Here is a 27,738-nt window from a genome sequence, read left to right on the forward strand (position 1 = left end):
TACCAAATAACAAGTTGAACAATCCTAGAAAGTATCACTAAACTGCATGATGGAAAAGCCATAGACAGGAAAAAGGTACCATACACATTGGATCCTGAGCTTTTCGAGGTTAATATCCATTGTAATATAGCATGGACGATCCTTCAGTGAAGTACATGTACAAATGTAGATGCTACTTGATGCGTGATGGTCCCGCACTATTGATCCTCCCTTTCATTTACACATCGCTTGGTTAACATTATTACCAACACTAACGCAAAGTTCCACATTATGAAATGAACAGAAACTCACAAATGATGTTTAGCAATGAGAAAAAGTATTTACACACACAAAATAACTTTGGCCCACTTTTTTATTCAAGCTTTCAATGAAACATTGCTTATTGGGAAAATATAGAAACAGAAATTAACAGCAAAAAAACTACTAAGTCATGATGCATCAGGTTGCAGCACAGTGCAGGATACAGCAGGCTTATCGTATACCAAGCATGCCCAACGCAGACAAATAGAATGTTTACATAGTGCTATCTGTAACAAACACAGAGAAAGGAAGTTTACTGGTTTAAATCAGTAGGCTTTTGAAAGTCTATACTGTGATTAAAATGTTGGCAAGTTAAAAGCCTGACTAAATTCTGTACAAAAGCTACAGAATTTACTAAGTAAACATACTTTCATCAAGGGTTAAATAAAAAATGAAGACTTGGTTCAACTTAGTAAATGTAGCACTTAGGTTGACAAGCTGCACTGAAGGAAATGCGACATAGGCCGTGGGTCCAAACATTTGAAACTATATGTGAACATTTATTTAAAGGGAATATACATCATTTGCTTTTGCTGTAATTTTCAGAAATGGATGGAATTGGGGGATTGGAAATATAAAGCAAATATAGTTACACTGACTTTTTGGAGGTTTTGGGTTCGAAAATGCTATAAAAACCAAGAAAAACGATCATTTACCTGTAGTCTGGTTCCCTGACTCCATATAAGAAGAAACAGAGCAGTTTACATACATTGGGGAATTGTAAGGTCAGGGAACCAGTCTAGCTGGCTTGTACCCGTTCATAGGTTTGTAATCGATTGCAAACAAGTGCAATAGTCAATTGGGGCCAGTATTTGAAAAAAAGCCAGTTGTTTCCAACGCTGATCGGCCGATCAGCGTTGGAAATTGATACAAAAATACCACTTTTCTTGAAAATGACAGTATACCAGGTGCCATAATTTTACAGGATGCTTTAGACTGTCATTTACCAACGTCCTATTAAGGTATTTCGCAAAAACTTGGTAGTTTTATTTTTCGATGTTTGCAAATGTTGTATATTCCCTTTATTTAAGGCATGATTAGAAAATCCCATAACAATCATATGCCTTTCAAGAATATTCATTACTTTAGAAGTTTAAAGAAATAAATGTTGAAATGCTACATAAACTAAACTTACACGTAATTGTGTACCTTCACCAATTAAAATCCAAACAAAATCCAAACCAAAAATAATCGCAACAAAGTGCTGACAATAAGATATGTGCCATGTTTGCCTGTGACATTTACATTGCTGACGTGCCGTTCTTTTCTGACCACCAGTATTTTCAACTTCCGAGCCTGCAATCTTAGTTTTGTCAAAAGATACAAACTACAATTACAAAATAACTCTTTTGAAACCCTTATGCACATCATAAAGTCGCCTGCTTAATTATTAACAGCAACAATCATGGTGCACACTGCTGGCAGATAAGCAGCATGGTCAGTACTACCAAATTGTTCTTATCAGATTTTCTTTTTCTTGTTTTTTTTTTTTTCCCCTTTACAACTACCAGCAGACACAAAGATGCCCTTATGCACACTGGTCTAGTTGGACACGCAAGAATTGTGTATGTGTTTGCATAAAAGCCTTTTTATGATATAAAGATTACTTCAACTTTTAAAATAGGACAAACTGCTGTAATCAATATCTAAAGGGCTTTGGGCCTCACAAATGCACAGTAAACATATTTGCTGCAGCCATGTCAGAGGTTATGCTACTGTTGCATCATGTTTATATCAAACCTATATTACACACAAATGCACATTGTAAAGTTTGACTCCCAAAATCAAGCAATTTAATAAGAATATTTTTTAATGATGGTTATTTTAAAGTCTCACTGATGAAAAATGTTGTAATAAACAATGAAATATACAGCCAGCAGTATAATTTCTGACAGGAACATCCTTTTACTGACATGCTTTTGCAAGTTCTCAACACATGAAATGTTTCTGAAAACATTTTACATCAATGTTGTTCTCCAAATCATTTTGTTTTGAATAGGTAAGTTTGCTGCAGTTTGTCATTTAACAAGTTTACTTTTGAATGGTGTCTTTCAACAGACCACACTGTGCAGGAATGGTCTAGGAGCATGACACTCCATGGCTATCGTACTGTACACAGTTCTATACCATTCAATTATAGACCAAGTTTACACACAGTTTGAAATAGGCCTCCAAAGGCTATGTCTACTGTCAAACACTTCAGTAAGACCTAGACAGTAGCTCGACAGGAGATTTGGACTTAACCATACATACAGTGGAACGTCGCTATACCGAACATTCGGCTATACCGAACATCGTCCTTGGATCCCGATTTTTGTGTGCAAAATGTACCGAACATTGCGGTTGAAAATTGTCAACATAGAAGTAACAAGTGGCTATTATTTCCTAAAGGAATAGAAGGGGAAAGCCACCATTTGCTGAAGATAGTAAGCTCAAAAACTGTGTAATAACATAATTCAGTCGTCTTTCAGTAACTACCACGCATGTAGGATGAAGTTCTTAAGGGTGCTATTTGTTGAAAGTGAGTACCGGAGCACCAGCAGCTTAAAATCGTTATACTGAACGATCGCTATGACAATCAATATCTGTGGATCCTGCAATGTTCGTTATAGCAACGTTTCACTGCTTATCCTTTGGAGTATCGTAGCCACATGTAAGTCCACCAGCAAAGTACATATATCAAATCTATCAGTAACAATTCCTGAAGCACATATAGTTGTGTTTGGTACCTAAAAGTTGACAACATTTTGGTAGCCACTCATCTTCCTTCCCCCCCCCCCAAAAAAAAACAATGAACCAAAGACCTTTAAGTAGCAAGCAACAGATTTTCAATTTGATCTACTTTCTGAAGCTACTGCAACATTTGCACTACTCTAAGCACCACGGTTCTGTAGTGCTTTGACCTTATAGATTCGGACCAGCCAGTGCTCCGTGGTATAGGCTTCCTCTAGTGCGTCCAACTCAAAGTCTTTGTTGCCAATCTCAGCGTTGCGCACACGGTCATAGCCGGTTGGCTTACCTGCAATACAGAACCAGAATCAGAAATAATGACACCACATCTTCTACATTTGTAAGGACAGCGCAATGACATTATATTATTCAATTAAATACAGGTGAAACCGTAACAGCACAAATTCACGCATGACCACACATGTCTTCAGCAGGGATGGAATACTTTTCGAAGTTTTCTCAGTGCACACTGAAATGTAAGATGGTATTGTTGGAATTAAGTGTAAGGACCAAGGCTATGTTGATCTACGTAGTTTTTTGGAATGATTAGGAATTGCAGCAGTTGGACATGCAGCCTGACGCAGACTTTGTCCAGTGCCCAAGTCGATGCAACAGCCATGTAATACAAGTTTAATCGAGAACGATTTGTGATTGTTGACCATCTACACAATAAGTTGGGGTTTTTAAGTCATAGTTTTCATAAATGAAATTTGTCCTTGTAATTCACTTGGCAGCTTGGAAGAGAAAGAAATCAAAGTCTTCTGAGAACATTTCCGTTTCTTCATTGAATGTTATTAATTACAATTGTTACTTAAGTATGTCCGTTTCAACATGATTTGGCTGGCACAGAGTGCAATGTACCTGCACACATGATCATGTCAAATGCAAAGTGTGTTCTTGCAATGAGTAACAAGTAACTAACATTAAGCCTATTAAACTTACTCTGTTGACCTCCTAATCCTAACATAATAGTATAAGCATGCTTCGTAATTGTAGCACAACTCCGTGTATCAGTCCTGTCAAATGGTACCAAATACATGGAACCAGACTATGACCAGATTGAAAAGCTTAATGTTGCGAGATGTAAAATCAACCCAGGTCACTGCTGCACAGATTGTGCACTATTGGATTGGAGTGTTACTCGCATTCATGGAAGCTTAATAATATCCCTGGCATGTAGTTTACATGTTACACTGACCGAGTTACACATTAGTCATCAGTGTATAGGTTTGAATCCAGCAAGGGTGTCATGCAGATGTACAATTTTGTACATGCAATGGCATTGAAGCCTATAACATTTAACATGTCCCCAACTTTTGTAATTACATGTATAAAGAAGTCTTTGGACTCTGCTAATGTTTTATCACTCATGCTTTTGTATTATACCAAGTTACAACAATGTGATTAGACAAAGTAGTCAAAAAAAGAGTCCAAATCAGATTAGTACTTTTTCTAAGGCATTTGTCCTAATGCTTTTATTTTGCACACTTGTGATACTTAACCCTAACCCTGCCAGACCCAAGACAGTGCATCAGGTGGAAAAGTCTGGTGCACTTGTGATGCATTCAGCTATCACAGTGTATAAACGGCCAGCCTCTGAGACAATGAGAGCTAGTCCCATTGAACATCGCCACAGTTGTATCCTGCCCCATTCTGGCCCCATTCAGGGACCACAGACTCTGAGGCAGTTTGGCCTTGAGACCTTTGGCCTGATGGCCAAATGTTGCTGAGTGCGGCAGGGTTTCTAGCTAAAATACCCTGGAGGGTTAGGGTTAATGTGCATTTATGGCGTAACAGAAAACTGGAGTATTTCATGTAGACCGTCTATTTTCCCGCTTTGTTCCCACAAGTCCAGCTCAATATTCCAGTGTACTTGGTACCCGAACTACTGCACTACAACACTCCATTCAGTCATTATTGTCTTCATCCTACCTGATTCTGTGTAGACTTTGCCAAATCGATAGTAGCACATTTTGTACATGAGACAGTTGAGTAGCACTGGTGAGCCTTCCCTATCCACACGGAACTCTCCCTGCGGTGTGTAATAGTCAGTCTCCTTGATGTGTCTCCCGGTATCTGTACTACCTCCAATCCTCACCATCCACAAGAACTTGTTAATATCTGTAAGAAACCCATCCGTCAATACGTTAGTACAATGCAGACTAACGCAGGTATTTATCCCTACTGACATTGCTTGGGCCAAATTAACTCTTTCAGTGCCAAACTCGTACATGTACAAGGTATATTTGTTAGTACAAAAGCGCCAACCTTGTACATGTACGAGGTAATGTTCGTAAATGTTCGTACTTAAAATTGCCAAACCTCATACATGTACGAGGTAGAGTAAATATGTTATCAAAAGAGGGCGCTCTCGCTCTTTCTAATGGTACCATTTTCATGCATGTACGACCTGTATTTCTTTTTTCATTTGAGTTCTTGCGAGAGGGCGCAGCACTAAATCTCGTATTTTCTGCAAAAAGTGCGGATTTCCCCTGTGTTCAGGCCAGTGTTTCAGGGTGTATCACTATGTTTGTGACTACTTTTGACTTTCCAATATATCAAGGATATACCAGAGAGCAACAACAACAAATTTAGTGAGTAAAACTTATTTACTTTTTTTGTTTACAGAATTTCGAACAATTAACAAAAACGCTCGAAGTTGGGCACTTTAGGGTTAAACTTTTCAAATTTCGCGGGCACTGAAAGAGTTAAGATTACGTGTAACATTTGGCATTTCATGGAATCCTGAATATCGCTTCAGAGACCAAAACATCTTAGGTTTAATCTGTTTGGCATGGTTTTGTTCAGTAGGCTGCTTAAACATGGGTACAGTTCAGCTTATTCCATGTAATCCACAGTAACAGCAGAGTGCAAGTTTCTCACTCTCATGAGTACTGGTGGAGAAAACTGCAATCAAGTGAAAGAACAACTTCTACTACACTTCAGTTAATCTTAAAAGACTTAACACAAACCAATGTGAGGCAAGTGTTGGAATATAGTCAGTTAACCCTAACCTTCCCAAATCCTCCAAAATACTCTTTGCAAAATGGAGGCTTTTGCAGGATTGAGGCAATATGGCAAAAATGTGTGGCTGATTTGGAGGATGCACTGTGTCAAAGTCTTAGGCCGAACCTTGTATTGTTTGTGCTCAGCCGTGCATAAATTTAGGCCTAGATTATACTTGAAATCCTCCACACTGCTCCAGATGTCACTGGCTCTGCCTTAACATATTGACAATGATTGCCGGAGGATTTTGCAGGATTGAGGCAGTGGTCACCCCTCCAAGGACCACAGTCAAGAAATAACAGAAACTTTTGGAGGATTGAGGCTGTATGCAATTTTTACATGAAGGAAGTTGGAGGATTTTCCAGGATTGAGGTTGTATCCTAGCGAAAGTGCCTAGGGAGCAAGGGTTAAAACTCATCTTGATAATAATCCAAAAAATATTACAAAAATTAATTTCTGTTACAGACCTAATTTTGCCCGATAAAACCCATCATAACTCCAAGGCATCTGGTGAGGCAAACTTTAGAATGGACATCACTTGCCTGAGCAGAAGTCATTGCACAAATGTCTCGCATATCACTGACCACAAAACAGTTATTCCATTGGGGACAATTCCTCAGCAACTTTTCTGAGATTATTTTTGAGACGACTCCCAATATTTACTAACTTACCGTCAGAGGAGTAGCCTGTCAGCCCTCCAAATATAACCAACACGTAGTTCACGTCCAGTTCTCTCATGATCTCATAGGCTTTATCCTCTGTAGATGCCATGGCCTTCAACACAATTATAAAGAGAACATTTTGTCAGTGAACTTGTCCAAAGAATTTCCTGGTTGTCAGACCAACATCCCAGTTTGATATCTTCAGGTATTTCAGTTTAACAAAATAAGAAAAACTGTACAACTTAACTGCTACTTACTAGCCACAAATTATAGATTTGACGACTCAAAAACACAAGGTGCATGTTGTGCGTGAATAAAATTGAATCCAATATTTTTTTTCAATGTTCCATTTATTCAACAAATATATCTAAAACCAGGGTTAGGCTGCACACATTCAAAGGATTTTCATTAAGTATAAAGAGTAAATTATCATTATCTTGAAATAAATTTAACACTGACAAAGTTTACTGGTAGAACTCATTAATAATACACCTCCAAGCAACCACTACTCCAATATTCTGGTAGCTGCTATACACTGCTCCACCGTCACAAGACAAGAATAACATGGAGTAAGCCAGTGACGGACATGGCACATGAGATATGACTCACCTGTCTCACACTTGATATGTGAGTGTTATTCCAGGGCCCAATTTCATAGAGCTGCTCAAGCAGAAAATTTGCTTAAGCACGAAAAAACATTGCTGAGTAAAATTAGGTTACCGGCCAAAACTCCATGTGATGTACATTGCTTGTGACTGGTATTTAGCTGTTGTTTACTTAGCATTACAATCGCATGGAGTTTTGGCCGGTAACCTGATTTTATTAAGCAAGACGTTTTTTGCTTAAGCAAATTTTGTGCTTAAGCAGCTCTATGAAATTGGCCCCAGGTATTGTTATCCACTAGGATGGTCCTGTTAGCCATAGCCCTTATCTGATAGCCATAATCTCACCAGAGACCTAACACATGAGATATGACTCACCTGTCCCACACGTGATATGTGAGTGTTATTCCAGGTATTGTTATCCACTAGGATGGTCCTGTTAGCCATAGCCGTTATCTGATAGCCGTAATCCCACCATGACATCACTTTGGCATCCTGTTCAAAATACACAGAAAGCCAACAATAAATTTCAGTGTAGAAGATAGGCATAACCTCAAATACAAAAGATCCTAAGATATTTGGTAATTAAAGGGAACATGTAAAAGGATTTGTATGACTTAAATACATTTAAAACAGCTTTCTTGCCATGTAACTATGACTTTCCACCTCCTTTGTAGCAGTAAAAGGGAGAAATTTTAATATTTTAGTTTTTACATGAAAAAAGTAAGACTGCTGCAAACTGCTTACTGACTGGGTGGACCTGAAATATATAAATCTAAAAATTAATGTGGCCTGACGTTGCGAACTTAGCAAGTTCTTCTTCAGAGGCTAAAACAGAAATGACAGAGGTACATACATTAACATGGGGGTGCACACAAACATGCAGGGATGAAAGAAGAAACACAAAAGGAGGATTAGGTGGGAAAGGTGTGGAAAGATGCAGGGGAGGGTGGATGAGAGAACAAAGAAACAAAGGGAGATGGCAAACCACAAGGGGTCTGGTATGAACAGGGGAGGGACCAGAAAGGGGAAGGATCAAAGGTCACAGGGAGTGGGAACGGACAAAAGAGTGTGGGAGAGAAGGGGGATTATGGGGGGGGGGAACAGTATGGAGGTGGAAAGGGATGAAAGATGGGGAAAGATGGGGAAACACAAACAATGAAGACCAGGTGGATTATCTGTAACAGAAGACAATGGAGGAAGAAAAATATTAATCATTTCCAAGTTGGATGTTGAGACCATGTGGTTGAATAGTTCGAAGACGATTCATCCACACTTTCTCTCTGCTGAGGCGAACTGAGTCCTTGCGATGGCCAAGAGATTCAATGCCCTGCAAAATCATATCAGAAATGGAGTGGTTAGGCAGGTTGAAGTGATGACCAACAGGGGTGTCTAGTTTCTTGGTGTTGACCGTTGACCGGTGGGCATAGAAACGCTTCTTGAGCGTATTCTTAGTCTCACCTACATACTGCACTCCACAGACCCTGCAAGAAATAAGATATATGACATTAGGGGTGTTACAAGTGATGTTACCAATGGTTCTGTGGGTAGTGACAGAAGAGTGGCCAGAAAAGGAGTCAGACTCCTGGATATGAATCTGGCAGACAACACATCTGGAACTGCACTTGAAAGTACCATGCTGGGTGGGAGGGGATGCATCTAAGGATGGGACTTCAGCTCGAACAATCAAGTCCCGTAGATTTCGAGGACGCCTGTAAGCCAATGTGGGGCCGTTGGGGATGGCGCGGGCAAGGCGATCTGAAGTATGGAGGATATGATGATTGTCATTAGTGATTTTGCGAAGGGGAGGGAGATTGGGGTGAAACGTGGTAACCAAGGGAATCATGGGTTTGGCCATGGCATCAGGGGCCTTTCCCGTGAGAGCTAGATTTCTGGGGATAGCTTTAGCTCTGGCAATGGCACGATGAACTTGGCGAGAGCTGTGACCCCTGGCCACCAAGTTGTTCCTCAGTATCTGTGTATGGCGGGAGAAATCGGAATCATTAGAACAGATTCTTCTGAGTCTGAGTGCCTGGCTAAACGCTATGCCAGTTTTGCAGTGCCTGGGGTGACAGCTGGAGGAGTGGAGGTACTGGTGGGTGTCTGTGGGTTTGGAATACAGGTCAGTGGTTAGTGAGTTGCCTTGCTTGCGGACGGTGACATCCAGAAAGTGGGTTTGGTGAGCCGAGAACTCCGATGTGAATTTGATGGTTCTGTGGAAGGAATTGATGTGGTTAGTGAAGGTCAAGAGACTGTCCTCATCGCTGGTCCAGATGAAAAAAACATCATCAATATATCTCCACCAGATCCAAGGGCGACATGGGGCCGAGGCAAGAATGCGTTCTTCGAGGTCACCCATGAAGAGGCAAGCCATGGATGGGGCCATGCGAGTGCCCATTGCAGTGCCGTGTACCTGTAGATAGTGTTCACCAAGGAATGAAAAATTGTTTTTCGTTAGTATAAGTCTCATGAGGGTGCCAACATCACTGATGGGAGGAGTCGTGTGTCCTGCCTTGGCCAGAGCCAAGGAGCAAGCACGAACACCCTCCTCATGGGGGATGTTGGTGTACAGAGATGAGACGTCGAAAGTCCCAATGATGGCCGTGCTGGGAATCTGGTCCTTGATTCCTTCAAGCTTGCGTAGGAAGTCTGGGGTGTCGTGAATGTATGACGAAATCTGTGGGACAAGGGGTTTGAGAAAACTGTCAATGAACAGGGAGATGCGTTCCGTGGGTGAGCCATTACCGGAGATGATGGGTCTACCGGGGTTGCCAGCCTTGTGAATCTTGGGTAGAAGGTAAAATCTGGCAGTCCTACAATCAGAGGGAGAAAGAAATTTGTGAGCTTTCTTGGACAACTGGTCACGTGATCGCATATCGTCAAGTACCTGTTGTATATCTCGACAGAAAGTGCCTGTGGGGTCAGAGTCAAGGCGGGTATAGTTAGTGCGATTATCCAACTGACGGGTGGCCTCATCAATGTACTGCTGACGATCCATGATGACCACAGCTGAACCTTTATCTGCTGGCTTGATGATGATGTCGGTGCGAGAGCGCAAGGAGTTGAGAGCCAGGCGCTCCTCTCTGGGGAGATTATCATGAGTCCTGTGGGGGAAGTTGTCCGGGTTAGTGACTTGGGAATTTATAACTTGAACGTATGTCTCTATGGCTGGCACACGATTCTTGGGGGGTACCCATGAACTCTTGACTCGAAAAGGCTCTGGCTCACACGGTTCACTGTCCAGGAAAAACTCACGCAGACGGATTCTACGGTAGTATTCCGTGAGATCTTGGCTGAGCTGAACCTGGTTCACAGAACGGGGAGCGGGACAAAAATTGAGACCCTTGGAGAGAAGTTTGTGCTCTGCGTCAGATATTGATGAGGAAGAAAGATTAACTACAGTGTTGACAGGGGGTTCTGGTGGTGGCGTGGTAGATGGGGACCTAGGACGTCTGAAACATCTGTGTCTGCGTTGTTGTTGCTTGGCAAGCAAGCCACCAATCTTCTTGTTTCTCCTGTTGAGTAGGACAGAGTCAAGGTTAGACAAACCCCTTTCAATCTCATCATGGAAATTCCTGTACGTGGAATCAGAACAACTGGATTTGAGTTGGGAGTCAAGGTGGGAAATGTTCTGACGGAGGTCCTCACGTGTAAATTGACACTGCTGAGAGAGAATATTGATGAGTTTAATAGAGGCACCATGCATAACTTGATTCCATCTCCTTTGAAGGTGTGGTGGGAGGTTTCCTAAGCAGGGAGTGTGAGACAGTTGCAAACCTTTGGGGATAAATCGAGAGAGGGAGTACAAACTGTAGTTATCCTGATGGTAGGAAAAGCGTAAGGCCTTTTCCTTTGCCTTTCTGAGCTGTTGGAAAGTGCAAATGGTGTCACTCATATCTGTAGAAAGGGAGAGAATAAATGGTTAATACAATAAATCAGTGGAGGAACACGAAGACAAAAAGTACAAGTCAAATGGAGTTGCTCATGCCTTTTGAAGGGACAGAGCAAAACAAAACAAAATTGTGGGTACCTGTAGAGTGGAGAGAACAGTTTGATTAGTACATGGTATAAAATGATCAAAAGAAGGAACAAAACAAAACACAATGAAACTTACATATCAATTTTAGTTTTTATGCTAATGAAATTTCCATATTCATGAGCCAAAGCGTGATGTCATTCAAGGCAGAACAGTAGTGTCTCCATAGTTTGATATATATTTGTGTACAAATACATATCAAACTATTCTTCATTTTCTTGGAGTATCACTTTTTACTTGTTTATCATGTTAAACAGCTTGTTTGGACAATAGTAGTGGCCAATATTTCTTCAAAACTGTTTTTTTTGTGGGTATTTTGAAAGACTAACTTTTGTACTGTTCATATACACTTAGTACACTTTTGACAAGGAGTACCTTGTGTGACAAAAGCAAAATAGCGCCCTCTTACATGTAATGATGAAAGGATTTGCTTATAATTGAAAAACTACCACTTTCTTGTCACTTCCAATGAAAACAAATATTAACATCTTGTATATATTGTTGCAACACATAGTAATGTGCATGAAAACAAGATGAGCTGAATTTCCACTGCATGTTTCCATTAATGTCATTACATTGGGAGTACAGTATGTATCAGTCACCGGCGTTTTAAAGCACTTGCACAATGACTCCCAATAATCTGCCAACTTATTGAGAGAGCCTTGGAATACTTGAAGAAACTTAAGTGGTCAGAAATAATGAACAAGCAGCATGTAGGTCTGTACATGTATCCCAACCAGCAGTGTGGAATTCAACAATCACATGACAAATGAAAAAAAAAAAACAGTGTACTTCAGATTTCTATAATCCATCAATGAAATTGAATTTTGCGATTCACGACTAAAGGCCAATTTACACATATGTGACACCGTCGCGCAACCGTGTCGCACATTTTTATAAATACGCACTAATGAATGAGTGATAAGACGTACGACTTAATTGCGTAAAACACACTCAATGATTTGTGCGTAAAAACGTGCGACAAAGTGGCATATGTGTAAATCCGCCTTAAATCCTGCATTGAACTTAACTCTCAGTGTATGACACATTCAGTATCCACTGCAAAATGAAGCAGAGAAACACTGCGCCCAAAATTGCCTAATATCCAAATGGTCCTTTCTGCTCACTAAGAATCATTTAATAAGTCTGGTTGCAACATTGAACATTTTGTCAAGTACTATTGACCCTACCTCTTCAGTATTGTGTCGCAGCCAGTAGTATGCCTCACGGAAATCATCAAAGATGATCCTGCTACCGTCTCCAGCGCGAGCAGACAGGACAATAGAAGGAGAGGAGTAGGCTTCTGATGTGACCCAGGTACAATGGAAGGTGTAGGTGATCAAGAACAAGGTCATGAGGACGACTACCGCAGAGGCAACCTGTCATGTGATACATCAGGTGACACGTGGTGAGTCGTTATCCATGTATAGATTCATACGAACTGATGCGTTAAAATTTCATCACACCACACTTGAAAGATAAAATAACCTGAAACATGAGTCTTGACTCCTCAAACTCTGCACAAACTTACAAGTATAAACAAGCCCAATAGTAATGAGCATTGGTTTGGTATGACATTACCTTCATTTGTGTTTGGTTATTAAAAAGAACTTGTCTGGTAGCTTTGATTTCTCTTGTATACATGTGGTTTACTATGAGAGCATTAGTGCTATAGCTAAGTTTAAAGTTAAGTAATACTTTTATTGTTGCATTCCCAGTATTCTGGAAGGCAAATGATACTACTCAACCTGTTCTGTCTATGCAACCACAGGATTAAACAACTCATTTTGAGTTTGTGTACAAAAATGTACGGAACAGATTGTCTACATGCGTCATATGCCACTTTTGCGCATAGAACAACGCATAGATGTAGAACAATGCGCACGCGAGAGCGCCCGACATCCCTACGTGAAATCTCATTGCAGTCGTGTGTGCACATCGAGCGCAAGCACGCTTACGCACAACGCACAAGGGCCGTAGTCTTCCATTGTGAAGAAGAAAGAAGAAGGCCGTATCACGCATATATCCAGAATTTGGAAAAGTTGTTTATCCTTGTGTAGAGGATCATCCGTGATGCAACCAAATATCACAGTGGAGGATTTGACCCATCATCATCATGCAAGTCCTAGTAGGGTGTCAGGCCACACCAATCACCCTTATACCTATGCTGTAGTCAAGTCCATCACAAGTCCTCACATCTCCTCACAAGTCCATCACAAGTCATGTTTCTTGAGAGCAGACTTGTGTAAGGACTTGTGGTTTACTTCTTCCCAGCCTTGTCATGGACTTGACTACAAAACTGCCAACTACTGACCTCGTTCTTGATGGGATAGTTGGAGGATGACTCGGCCTTCTTGGATTTCTTCTCTGGTTTGTTGATGTCCAAGTTACGGACGTAAGTAGTCAAGACAGAGGAGACACCAATACCGGATAAGATGCACATGACTGGAGCTAAGACCAGCATCAAACGCACCATCACACCCTGTGATGCAATTAAAAGACAAAGTATATGAATGATTCATACATCTCATTCTACTCTTGACCAATGTAATGTAAATAATAATGGATACTTCTCATTCCTATATCACTGCAGTCATCCTGACAGATCATGAAACTAATCCCAATCCTCCAAGGTTTTTTGGCTAAAAATCATGCTTAATACAACAGATAAACGATCTGTCTAAATGACAAGCCTGTTCAGTGTAACCAAATCAAATGGGTAAAAAAACTGCCTTTAGAGTCTATGGTCACCAACTGCTGCAGGATACAACTATGACATTGTTCAATGGGACTAGCTCTCATCATCTTAGAGTTGGCCATTTATGCAACAAGATCCCACAGACTTTACACCCATTGCAACCTGTTGTGTCTGCGAGAATCAGGTTTAAATGCATACTCATAAATACCTAAGACAGTTTACCCATTCTTAGTCTAAAAAGGATGATAAAGACCGGCTGGCTCATTTTAACACTTTTCCAGGGTCACATGAAATTTTGACTCTTATGAAATCCAGTGCCTTTTAACGTTTTATTGGTTTTATTGGCTGAACGTTCACAATCCTCACGTACGCATGCGCAATACTACCAGTGAGGCAGTATTTCATAGTCCTAAATTAACACCACACCGCCACAGCTCCATTCTGCGCGACATCGCACAGTACGTTCAACGCGCGCACCAATCTCCATAAAAGGAGTTGTTTACGACTTACTCGCGAGCTGGACACTCTATTATTTAGCTAGAGGGGTATTTCGAAACACATGAAGTGAAATTGTCGAACCAAATCGTTGGAAATTTTTTATTTTACACTTGTTTTGCCCATTGGACCGAAAAATTTGTTTTTTTGCCCAAAAAGGTATTTATGAATGAAAATAAATATGTGCTTGGTCAGTATTAATCACTCTGTTTGAAGGGAATATACATCATTTGCTTTTGCTGTAATTTTCAGAAATGGATGGAATTGGGGGGTTGGAAATATCTAGCAAATATAGTTACACTGACTTTTTTGAGGTTTTGGGTTCGAAAATGCTATAAAAACCAAGAAAAACAATCATTTTCCTGTAGTCTGGTTCCCTGACTCCATAAAAGAAGAAACAGAGCAGTTTACATACATTGGGGAATTGTAAGGTCAGGGAACCAGTCTAGCTGGCTTGTACCCGTTCATAGGTGTGTAATCGATTGCAAACAAGTGCGATGGTCAACTGGGGCCAGTATTTGAAAAAAAGCCAGTTTTTTCCAACGCTGATCAGCCGATCAGCATTGGAAATTGATACAAAAATACCACTTTTCTTGAAAATGACAGTAAACCAGGTGCCATGATTTTACAGGATGCTTTACACTGTCATTCACTTACAGTCCAGCAAGGTATTTCAAAATGATTTGGTAGTTTTATTTTTTGATGTTTGCAAATGTTGTATTTTCCCTTTAAGACAGGTTGGAGTCTGGATGGGTGATAATTACCCTCGCCTTCGGCTTGGGTAATTATCAGCATCCAGACTCCAACCGGTCTTAAACAGAGTGTTTAAAACCTCCCAAGCACATAATTATTTCTAATAATAAAACCACTAGTGAATATCGCTCTCAGTGTATTAACTGTGTCACTGCATTGTCACTTATACTCTTCATCCAGATCAGTCCCGTACACAAGACATCCTAGAATCTAGAACCCCTGGTATGCCAAGTTAGCTATATCTATGGATACATCATTGAAATCAAAAGGATCCCGACATCCAGCGGCTGAGCATTCAGTATGGTATTAGTGCATGTAGAGAAATGTATGCAACACTGCAAATGGCTCTTTTTTGAGGGTGGGGTGAGGTTCTTACCGAGAAGTAGAGGCTGGTGATTCCATACAGGATGATGAAGATGTTAGCATCAGTCAGCTTGGAGAAGCAATAATACATGCCAACTAAATCGGACAAATAAACATTTATTATTGGAATTATTACATGTATATCACATATTTAGCATCTAAATGGCAGCACCCATGATAAATATTGGCAATTAATTACAAAATCAAACACTAACATGACTAACTAAAGACCCAAGAGTCATTTGTGGCGTTAATAGACTTATCCAAATTTGACTGCAGTCAAAGCTGAATACACTTTCAGTCCTAATATTCTAAGCAATGAGGACTGTGTACTCAAGTAGGATCTGGAGGTCAATATTATACAAATATTGAGTGGCTCAGCGTGGAATGGGAGGAATATTATCGCGAGGTAAAATCTGGACTTTTCCATTTCACGAGGCGAAGCCGAGTGAACTTGAAAAGTCCAGATTTTACCGAGCGATAATATTCCTCCCATTTCACAATTTAAAGCCACTCAATATTTGTTTTATATAACTGACATAAAGATCCTTGTCAATTGATATATTTGAATTTTTTTTTTCAATACAAAACTGAAGGAAAAGCTATTTCTCTCTTCAAAACCACCCCATCACGAAAATGTTTGAACCTAACGCTGTAGCGCCGGCTCTTGGAACAATACGCGCTACGCGCAACGCTGAACGCGCACACCAGCATTCATTTGCACACAAATACCTCGTCATGATCCTAACTGTTGAATAGTATTTCCCAGTCCCCATGGGCGGATAGTACTTTTTGAGCCGCGGCGTGAATGGGAGCAATAACGAATGTCATGTGATGTGAGTTCCACCAATCAAATGACTAGGATCTGTATGTCAGTTATATAATTTAGAATATATCAGGCACTAGAGGATTAAAGATCATCACAGAAGAAATAGCTTTCAACCAGTGAATTCTTAACCAATTACCGACGGATCTGGCAATGTATATTCTGAAGGGGTGGGTGACGGGTAAATTTATCAAACTTTCCACGAGTCTCTGGCGGTGGACATGTAAACATGTCATATGTACGGTACACCGTGGTTTTGTACACACTGTGTTTTGAACTTGAACTTGGCCGTTGTACAGCCTGTCATTGTAGCAAGTATCACTCTGTGGCGGGGCCTCAGAGTGTTGCAAAATATGAAGTTACGGTGAGAAGTATCGTACAAATAGTGTCCAAATGACTCTCAAGAGTGAGTATTTGTGGTGTTTGACTTCATTTTAAAATTTGGCCAATATATCTTGCCTTCTTCAAAACTGTGGGGTTTTCTTTGCCAAAAATAATCCTGACGGCAAGTGGTTAAGGTCCACTTGCACCTGAATTGCTTCTTACTTAATGAATTCATTTGCATGTTATAGCTTAGCAACAAACATTGTATGACACAAAAAGAGTCTGTTTTGCAACTTTAGCTTTGCTTTTGTTCCAATCTGGTGATTCCATACGCGAACACATGCGCAGCACCCATTAACAATGTACTTTTATATGGTCCGGGGTTCGAATCCAGCCGCCGGCCATATATTGTGTCCTTGGGCAAGGCACTTCACCCCCACTTGCCCCTCTCCACCCAGGAGTATAAATGGGTACCGGCATTAGCTGGGGAGTAATCCTGCGATGGACTGGCATCCCATTCAGGGGGAGTAGAAATATTCTCAGTCGTTTCATGCCAAGGAAACCGGAGATAAACACCGGCCTGATGAGCCACATTGGCTCGCGACAGACTTTACTTTTTTTTACTTTACTTTTTATATGGACAAATCTTTCTTTCAATGATGATATTTCACTGAAGATTGGTGTTATTGTGGGATATATATGGTACCTACCCGGGAACATGAATACATGCATCTGGAGATCAAAGTAGAATGAGCTCCACGTAGTGGGCTGGTGCTCAGAGACTGATGCAATGATAGGGATGTTGTTCTTAGCGTAGGAAGGATCCAACAGAGAGTAGAAACGACCGGTCCATGGTGAGATCTCTGTGGGATCAATGGCTCAGGAAAAGACCAGGATCAATCTAAACGCTAAAGTTGCTTAAGTTCACATTGACCCTAACCCCCATCGGGTATTCTTCAGGTACCCTGCTAAATGCAACAATATCCAACTCAACTTAAATGAGAACCCTGCTAAATGCAACAAATTGCAACAGTGAATTCTGTTGCATTGTGCAGTGAACCCAGTGCATACCAGTCTTGGCACCAAGCAGTTACCCTGCTAAATGCAACAATATCCAACTCAACTCAAATGAGAACCCTGCTAAATGCAACGAACTGCAACAGTGAATTCTGTTGCATTGTGCAGTGAACCCAGTGCATACCAGTCTTGGCACCAAGCAGTTACCCTGCTAAATGCAACAATATCCAACTCAACTCAAATGAGAACCCTGCTAAATGCAACAAACTGCAACAGTGAATTCTGTTGCATTGTGCAGTGAAGCTAGTGCATACCAGCCTTGGCACCAAGCAGTTACCCTGCTAAATGCAACAAGATGCAACAGTGGATACTCTTGTATCGCCTTGGCACTATGAGCAGTTACCCTGCTAAATGCAACAAACTTCAACAGTGGACACTCTTGTATCGCCTTGGCACTATGAGCAGTTACCATGCTTGATTTAACAAGATGCAACAACTTTTTACCAGTGTTGTTTTTTGTTGCATTTAGCAGGGTTGGGGTCAAGTTGCTAAAGTCCACATTACAGCAATTTCTTGCACTTCATTTCCTACACGCTTATTTCTAAATAAACATATTGCAGACACCGCGATACCAATGCCCTCAGTTATTGCAGTTTTCAAAATGTCAGTGACATGTTGGCACAATTTCTGCTGCATGCTTAAGCTCAGGCATATTTCTTTATTACGAGGTTGCTATGGACTCTAACATTAATTTTACAACTGGACATACACACTTCATGCTATCCACACGCGCAAACCAAAACACACATAGGATTAATCCTTACTTGGCTCTCACTAGAAGGCCCCAAATAAACATCTACAGTAATTGCATGGAGTCAATGAAGAAATAGCAAAAAGGCCTGCTGCAATGTGCATTTTTGCACTAGCGATACACTGAATTACAAGAGCATTAACCCTTATCTGGATTAAAACAAGATTCAGCAGTCATTTTTCTTGTTGCTGGATTTTGTTCATACAGTATGAGCAGTAACACGTATGAGCAGTAACTTTGAAGCTTTTTATTATAGCTCCTGTTGAACTCATTACTCTATACTTAACACCGTTGGACTCAGCAACCACTGGCAACTTTAATGTTATATTATCAAAAAAGTTCATTCACTATCACCCCGTCTACAAAAATGGTTTTACCCCAAAAACAAGATAGAGATGCTGTCAGTTATAATTCTTAGGAATACCTTAAAACTAAGTGGGACATATATGTAAAATGTTTCTTCTGCTAAGTCAATATACTCAAGGATACTTCCAGTTGCCATGAGCACAGCTCCTACTGCTCCGACAGTCACACCTACAATGAGGACCACGCTACGGAACAAGACATCAAAGTAATGCTGGCTGAGACGAGATCGGACGTACTCTACAAAGGTGTAGATCTGACACAGTCCAAACACACCCAAAGCCTGACAGAAACAAGTACAAATGTACATTCATATCTCAAAAGAATCTAAACATTGTGTTCCTTATAAGGAACTCTTTACTTCATCCTTTGATCAAAGCGCAAAGAAACAAGTTTAAACAAGTGTCTACAATGATGGTGCACACGTACTTGGCTGTCCTTATGTGTGGTGCATACAAGAAACACTTAGGTATAATAAATACACTTAAGTAATAAGTCTGGTCAATGATTACTTGGCAGATGCCTCAGCAAGACTAGTAGTCTGGGAACCAAACTGGGTTGGAAGTTTTGAACTACCAATAAAGGGACATCTGCGCTGACAAGCTACGCAAGGATACAGGCTGAACTACAATAAATGAACATCAATTTGCATGAATGATAGGGACATTTCCATTCATACATATATATCTTGTGGCATTATTGCTATGTCCTCCTCCTTGCATGTGCAGACACTTTACCAGCTGACCCAAACAAACTAAATGGTCCAGTGGTAAGAAATCTGCACTGGTAAGCAGGAGGTCATGGGTTCGAGCCCCACCTCAGTGTGTTGTGAGATTTTCTACACAAGCCATTGGGCATTTTTGAGTCTGCAGCGTTTATGAAAATATGGCAGTGAAGGGCAAAACCAATATTGAATATACGTAATAAACTTGTGCTGCCATACTTACAGCCATGTGCTCACTAGACTGGACTGGTTGGAATCCAACAAATGAGATCTGCATGGATAGGATTGTGCCTAGGCAGTAGACGGTGTTATAGACCACATAGATGCGATGACTGAATCGACCGGTTACCATCAATGCTAGGACATGCATTGGGATCAGGTTGATCAAGAAGACATAACCACCCCATGATGATACCTGAAACATAAGACAACACTGACAATAAGTATGCTTCAATCACATCATATTAATGCACATGTAATCAATGAGCATGTATGTTCTACATGTACATGTGACCATTCCAAAGGTACATACATGTAGAATACCATGAGTGTTAGCACATAAACACATTTATCTTTAAATAACCTTATTACTATTTTTTAACAGTGATTCTAACATGTGTACCAGGGAAATGCAAACATAAACAACTGACCATGTAGAAGTAAGCCAGAGCACAGAGCGCGGCCCAGAACATGGAACCAGTCTTGACTGACTTGATCCACAGCGTATAGGTCAGCAACATGCAGAAGATAGCGATCCCCTCGTTGTCATAGGAACCAGCTACAGATCGGGAGATGTAACCAGGTACGATAGAGATCATAGCGGCGGCTACTAGACCTGCTCCGGTGTCCTACAAAATACAAGGCATATAACATCAGCCGACGACGTGCATTAAAAGCTCAAAAACATGCTGTATTTGTGTTGTTCAAAGGAAGTTGTACCTTCTTACAAAGGTTCTCAGTCATCAGCTCGGATCAACAAACCTCATCAGACATTGTGCACCGTTGGATATCGGTGGATGCAGAACGGCTGGGGTTAAACATTTCTTGGGGTTACTTTATGTAAAGGCACTTAACCCTAACCCTCCAGAGTTTTTTGGCTAGAAACCCTGCCAAACACAGCAACATGCAACACTTATCTAAATGACAAGCCTGCCAAGTGTAGCAAGATCCATCAGGTCAAAAGTCTCAAGGCCAAACTGCCTCAGAGTCTGTGGTCACCAAATGCAGCAGGATACAACTGTGGCATTGTTCAATTGAATTAGCTCTAATTGTTTCAAAACTGGCCGTTTATGCACTGGTGTTGATCATTAAATGCATCAAAGTGCACCGGACTTTTCCACCTGACGCACTGTGCTGTGTCTGGCAGGGTTAGGGTTACACTGTTTTATGTGAGTGGGGTAATTTCAGTTTCATGGACATTACAAATCAGACAATTTTTTGTACCTGAGAAGCTTGGTGAATAAACCTGAATATGTACTTTTCAAATCTTAAACCATCATCTAGTCATGGTCAAGGAGATTACAGACTAGGAGTTTTGGATCATTTCTCTGAATCATTAATTAGATATCATGGTTAATTGGCTCTGTCATGAACATGAAACATTTCTTTTAACCCTAAAAGGGCCCGGGGAGGGGAATCCGCCCCCCCCCACCACAACTTTTTCCGCGATAGCCTTGAAAAAAAAAAATTTTCATGACCCGAGCTGTTATGACTTTTTAGCCTCGAGCCTTGCCCATCTTTTGAGACCAAAAACATAAAAATCAGACCACGGGGGTTGCCGGGGAGCGAAAAAATTGTCTGGCACTACGCATTTAGGGTTAAAAAGGTCTGAATATTTAATGTCTATGATGCTGGCATTGACCGGATTTCAGGTCCACTCTTATGTATGGAAAGCATACAAGATGCATGCAATACAAATATACATGTAATTTACAAACCCAAATGCCTTCATTTGTATAGTGCACTATTAACCCAAGTTTGTATGAGAATAAAACGCAATCCAACATAAAGCTGAAGCGGCAACTATTTACAATAAGTTTCACATTTTGTGTTACTGTCAGAGGGTAGTTATATGTATGGAAGCTGATTGGATGAACCCATGGTTACCTTAAGCTGCTTAGCCAGATGATAGGTGACCAGCGTCGTCAAGGAGGAGAAGAGAGGGGCCAAGAAGACACAGACATTCCTGACGTCGATGGAAAGATGAAGGAAGTTCATCACATGATAGATGATGGCTGAGGTTATCATCAGACCTGCTCAGCAAAAAGGCAAAACACAACAGACAAATAAATTCAACTGATTTGACTAAAAAGAAACATTGAAAATAAGATTGTTCACCTTCTACCGACTTCACTCTGCAAGTACTGTCAACTTAGTGGTTCTTGTGAGAAAATTCACAAGCTTGCTCAGTGGGAATTGCAACCCATGACCTTCTTACTAGCTACTCAAGCTGAGCAACTCAAGCACTGAACATGCCAGCTTAGGTGGCTTCTTTAACCCTCACCTTCCCAAATCCTCCAAAATCCTCTTTGCAAAATGGAGGATTTTGCAGGATTGAGGCTATGTGGCAAAATGTGTGGCTGATTTTGGAGGATGCACTGTGTCAAGGTCTTTGGCCGGACCTTGTGTCGTTTATGCTCAGCTGTGCAAAAATTTAGGCCTAGATTATACTTGAAATCCTCCGCACTACTCCAGGAAGTCACTGGCTCTGCCTCCACAATTTGACAGTGATAGCTAGAAGAGTTTGCAGATTTGAGGCACCCCTCTAAGGACCACAGTCAAGAAATAACAGGGGATTTTGCAGGATTGAAGCTGTATGCAATTGAGACAGTTGGAAGATTTTGAAGGATTGAGGTTGCATCCCAGAAAAAAAATGCCTGTGGAGTCAGGGTTAATCAATACAATTTGAATCATCAACACATTATCAAACACTAAATTGTTATTACAGCTTCATCTCTCTTGAACTTTTTACAGATTTCATGATCAATAACTATTTTAAATATAAACATGGATAGCTGGTCAAAACACTGATAATCATAAGACCACACTCCCACATTTCCGTCATATTTCACATATTCTGTTAACATTTTCACTCTCGTTGTATTGTGGGAAAACCTCAAGATCCAATAGTGGAATAATTTATGAGTATTCTGAGAGCTAAAGTAGAATAAAAAGATACAAGGATCTTTCTTTGCAAAAATCAGGCAGTGCCACCCATTACAGACTTGGGGGCTCAATGCAAAGAAATTGATAAAAAAAAAAGTGTGGAAAGCCTAAAAACAGAGCACAATAGGGGTTGAGGAATTCTTAGCTTCTTCTCCATCTGTAGCTTCCGGCAACATCATCATGCTTGTATTTCCATGAATTGAGAGACTCCACTATTGGTCCATTTTCGGCTCATAATACATGTACATATGTACACTGAATTCTGTCTCACAAGGAAAACAATGGTCGGTGTATTTCCTTTGGGCTGCAGACGAAGACTAATCCGAAGGCGAAACCTATCAATTTCTAAGCCCTAAATGACATTTGATATCAGCATACAGACCTGGGTAGATAGTTCCTCCAATGATACGACCCAGAGGGTACCAGGCGCGATCATCAAACCAGTTATGGAAGCGATAGAAGCCTTCCTCGGCCAAATACCTGGTTGTCCGGTAGTTGAAGTAAGGATCAAACTCGTGGATAACACTCTCAAAACGTAACACAGAGAAGAGACGAGTGGAGAACGCTGCAAGGATAAAGGAATAGATGCAATGAAGCTTAATTGAGTCTTGACAAAGGCCAGTAAACAGTCAAGGTTTCAGACAGAAAACCAAAGCATTAAAAGCAGCTATTGCATGAACTTTATGCTGAAACGTATTTTGTGCAAATCTCCATTCCTCTGAATTGAATGAAAAAAGAGTTACCCCTTTTTGGTTTGAATTCCCACTTAAAATGTCCCACTCTGTTCTTGACAACTGAGTGTGCTGCTGCTATTATGTCACATCTGCTGCACACTCTACATTGTACAGTTAAGGAATTTTTCTGTACAAAGTATGAATCTTTAGCTGTCATTATGTTCTAAAAGTTGGTCAATGGTCATGCAGCAAAACCCCCAAATTCTGGTAACTTGTAAATGCTTCAGCAGCTGTAATGCTTAAGCTTCTGCCTAAGATGACATCAAGGTTTTGCTCATGCATATGGACATTCATATTACCACTAATCAAAGGGCCCTGAAATATGGACTAAACTAAGATTGTAAATATAGTTGAATGGGGTAGATTGGCCTTACACAGGATCATGCAGAATGCCAGGATACATAGCTTGAGTAGTGTCTCCTGCTTCTCAATGGACATACGTCCCAGCCAGGAAGGCATCTTGTAGTTACTACTAGTAGACTTCATGATGAGCTATCAGGCTACACACTAGTACAACCTGAAAAATGAATTAATGTACAACATGAATATTGATTCAGAATTAATGTAGGTGTTATTATTAAATACAGGGCTTGAAATATCTACTGGACCACTGATCGAAGTTCATGATGTACATGGAGGTCTACTGCTTTCTATGACCGATCTAGACCAGTCGGCCAGTGATTTATTTTGTGTGTTTTATTGTTCTTAACACTTTGAATTGACAGAATTACTGTCTAAACCGGCTTAGTTTTATACTCTTTCTTAATAGTCCTACGTGACCTCGACCTGGCTTGCAACACACACACTGACAGTGACACAGCCACAGGCATGACAACCTCAGGCAGGCATGTTGTACAATGAGGCCCTTTCATCATGTGACTTTTCCCCGTGGACAAAAACAACGGACCTAGACATGACGGCCAACTTTATAAAATCATTTTTTTACTTGAAAATTATACAGGTTACAAAAATGAAATTTCCCTGTCATAACACTGATATCTTCAGGTTATACATTTTGTACCACTAACAAATCAATGAAATCAGACGAGTTCTGAAGATGTCACTAAATATGTGACGCAATGCCATCGTACATCCGGTCATCGTACTTCGGCCTGATTTCGGCCCAACTCGTGCGGAGAGTAGTTATACCGACAACCTTTTTCCCTGTTTCCGTGCATTCTGATGGGTGAAAAACCTACCGCATGAACTTCTTTTCATTCTCTGATAAACTTCGTGTTTGAGATCCACATCTATTGGCCATTTTGTCATGTTTGTCAATTTACACAATGTCAAAATACAAATTGTGATGAAAATACAGACAAACGAGGTTGTGCATCCAAGCCAATAGCAAGCAAAAATAGACATTTGAGATTGATTTCAGAAACTTTCATGATATTCCAATGATGAGTTTAGGAAATACGACAATGTGTATAGTTTCGGATCAATGTTTTGAGTACTGAAAAGATCGTTGTGCAAATTCAACGGGAGTGAAGCACAGCATCATGAGCATGCAAGAGCAGAACGGATCACGACGCCCTGTAAATGTTATAGGGGACTACTCTGTAATTGAATGTTGGAGTCAATTTAAATAAGAAAAGAACAATATCCTTTATTTTTTGGGAAGAAAACAAATTGAAAAGACGCTAGCAGGGCCGGGATTTGAACCAGGGATCTCTCATGCCCTTATCCACTAGGCCACCAGGTGCTGCACAATGCAAACAGTGGAGGTAATTTAAAGAGGTTGTGGAATGCTCGAAGACATTTCCGTCATTTTTTGGGTATATGTAGCCTAAGGTGTGATGAAATAAAAACGACTATTGTTTCTGTCATGAAATGAGTATAAAGGGTACTTTTGAGAGCTATTTTTCAGGTCCTGTTTCGACCCGAACGTGCAATTTGTGTAAAAGTCGTCGTTGGGGGCAGCAAACAAAACACAGTAAATCGTGACGTAATAAACAGGACTCGTGTATGCTACTCTGCATCGGGAGTCCTGTTTATTACGTCACGATTTATTGTTTTTTGTTTGCTGCCCGCAACGACGACTTTTACACAAAGTGCACGTTCGGGTCGAAACAGGCATGACAGGACTTGAAAAACAGCTCTCAAAAATACCTTTTGTACTCATTTTATGACAGAAACAATAGTCGTTTTTATTTCATCACACCTTAGGCTACATATACCCGAAAAATGACGGAAATGTCATCGAGCATTCCACAACCTCTTTAATAGCTTTTATAATGCGCTGTACAATCTAGCAGGCAAAATATCGTTTACTGAAAGAAAGCCCGCTAAACTAGCCGGCTGAATATACACTTGCAATTTTAAAAGGGGTCATTGTGCACTTCAAAATAAAATCAGAAAATCACGACTTTCTCTGGAACTTTGTAGCGGGTACTAGTTCAAGTATTTAGTAAGTTTGACCTTACTTATCGCCTTTCTAATATTCAGACATGATCTGGCGACAGTAACATCAAAGGGAATCACCAGACTTAGAAGGAGGTTTACGCATTTACGCGGGTACAACTATAGAATGCAGGGCCACTTCACTCTACATCCGCGCCTCCGTACGGCTGCGTGGAGCCGCAGTCGACCTACCTCCGAGAATTGCGCCCTCTATCGGCGCGCGTCTCTGCGACTCCGCGACTCCACGACTCCAGTGCCCCGTCGCCCTCCTCCCTTCCTTTGCGAGGAAATTAAAAATGGATATGGATGCTTCGTTCTCAAAAAAATTGCGCCCTCTATCAGCGCGCGTCTCTGCGACTCCGCGACTCCACGCCTCTGCGACTCCGCGCCCGGCCCCTACACATTTACAAGCATGCCCTCCCTTCCGATCCTTGATGAGAAGACAAGTGCATTCGCTGTACTTAGCACTTTTTTCAGTTGTTTTTGCAGGTTTGCAGATTATGATATTGTCAGCCTATTACTCCTAATCCTATCCTCACAGCGCCGGCCTCAATCCACGCCTCCAAAAGCAGAAAAAAAACTTGCTCCGGCGTGGCCCTGCATTCTATAGTTGCTCCAAAGTGTGCCATGTTAAGGGGCCCCGCCACGTTAGGGTATTGTCAGACCCCCCAAAGCTACGCGGTCCTATTTCTACGCACTCGCCATCAATTTGAGTAATCCTTACTTTTAGGACCCCGTTCCTATATAGGAAGGGAAAGACTCACCAAAACAGTTGACTAAATTTTTAGTAAATGACACTCAAAATTGACATTCTGATATTTCTTGACACATCTGAACAATTGGCAATGACACCTTCTTAAATATCAGTACAGTAGGTTTAATTTTGTGGAAAGAGGGCTTTGATTTTAGAGGGAAATTGCGGGGTAAAAAAGACGACGATGACAACCAGAAAACAAACTCAAAAACCAAGATGGCAAACGTGAGCTCGATGTAATTTTATTGCAAATGAAAGTTTGATGCTGATTGGCTGATAAAAATAAACATCTTGTTTATTTTTTTTCAGCAGCCAATCAGCATCGGGCTTTCATTATGTAGCGCTTTCACTCGTGTTGTGAGAACTACACATGCACGCCTGACTGCAAAAAAGGTAGGAAAGTCACATTTTCTTTGAAAGTGCTTTCAAAATTACAACTAACATGAGTTTAATTATATGAAGAAAAAAGACTGCTTTAGCCTGCAAAAGTCACTTTGGTACTGGACAGTCATCTGCAAAAGTCAGTTTTGAACAGAACTCGTAAAAAATAGAGGTGTCCTAAAAGTAAGGATTACCTCAATTTGTGTGTGACAACGCGCGTTGGAAGTGTTACCTGCGCAGATTATTGTTATATGGAGCCTTGGAGGATTCGAGGACATTATCAACAATCAGACAATATCACAACAGCGGAACAGCCGCCGCCGATTTAACTTAAAGAATACTTCCAATAACGACTCAAAGGCCAAAAATAGCATAAGTATCCTACAAAGAAGTAAAATCTAGATCTTTAAGATTAATCATACGCTAATTCAGTAAGATAATTGTGTTTTAGTTTTGATTTCACCTGTTGGATGTAGAGTTGTAAACGTGGACAAATCTAAAGAGAACCGTCACTGGTACCTGTACAACGTTAACGGCGCAGCGTTGATGCTAATTTCAGCGGCCGCGTCGACGGTCACCAACGGAAAACCG

General features: G+C 40.8%; 1 protein-coding gene across 2 annotated transcripts; it reads right to left on the reverse strand.

The window, feature by feature from the left end:
• Positions 1-1,794: 1,794 nt before the first annotated feature.
• LOC119725278 (dolichyl-diphosphooligosaccharide--protein glycosyltransferase subunit STT3A) lies at positions 1,795-27,738 on the reverse strand. 2 transcript variants are annotated; one of them, XM_038196640.1, is made up of 15 exons: positions 27,611-27,738; positions 23,984-24,126; positions 23,258-23,440; positions 21,817-21,962; positions 20,361-20,558; positions 19,934-20,125; positions 19,113-19,269; positions 17,506-17,658; positions 15,659-15,741; positions 13,651-13,818; positions 12,527-12,715; positions 7,679-7,795; positions 6,708-6,810; positions 4,963-5,151; positions 1,795-3,319 (listed from the first exon to the last, which is right to left on the reverse strand). In XM_038196640.1, exons 2-15 carry the CDS (start codon positions 24,093-24,095, stop codon positions 3,174-3,176), a joined length of 2,136 nt encoding a protein of 711 aa, XP_038052568.1. In that variant the 5' UTR covers positions 24,096-24,126; positions 27,611-27,738; the 3' UTR covers positions 1,795-3,173. The 2 variants fall into 2 exon arrangements, with proteins under 2 accessions (XP_038052568.1, XP_038052569.1); XM_038196641.1 differs by having other exon boundaries at positions 23,984-24,115; positions 27,611-27,693.

Source organism: Patiria miniata, unplaced genomic scaffold (genome assembly GCF_015706575.1).
Source record: "Patiria miniata isolate m_02_andy unplaced genomic scaffold, ASM1570657v1 HiC_scaffold_19, whole genome shotgun sequence".
Taxonomy (NCBI): domain Eukaryota; kingdom Metazoa; phylum Echinodermata; class Asteroidea; order Valvatida; family Asterinidae; genus Patiria; species Patiria miniata.

Excerpts from the sequence above, each read along its gene's own strand:
- LOC119725278 (XM_038196640.1), bottom strand. The coding sequence starts at position 24,095 with ATGAAGTCTACTAGTAGTAACTACAAGATGCCTTCCTGGCTGGGACGT. Across the intron at positions 21,963-23,257 it reads TGGAGGAACTATCTACCCAG|GTCTGATGATAACCTCAGCC; the intron begins GTCTGTATGCTG and ends TTTGCTGAGCAG. Across the intron at positions 12,716-13,650 it reads ACTATCCCATCAAGAACGAG|GTTGCCTCTGCGGTAGTCGT; the intron begins GTCAGTAGTTGG and ends ATCACATGACAG.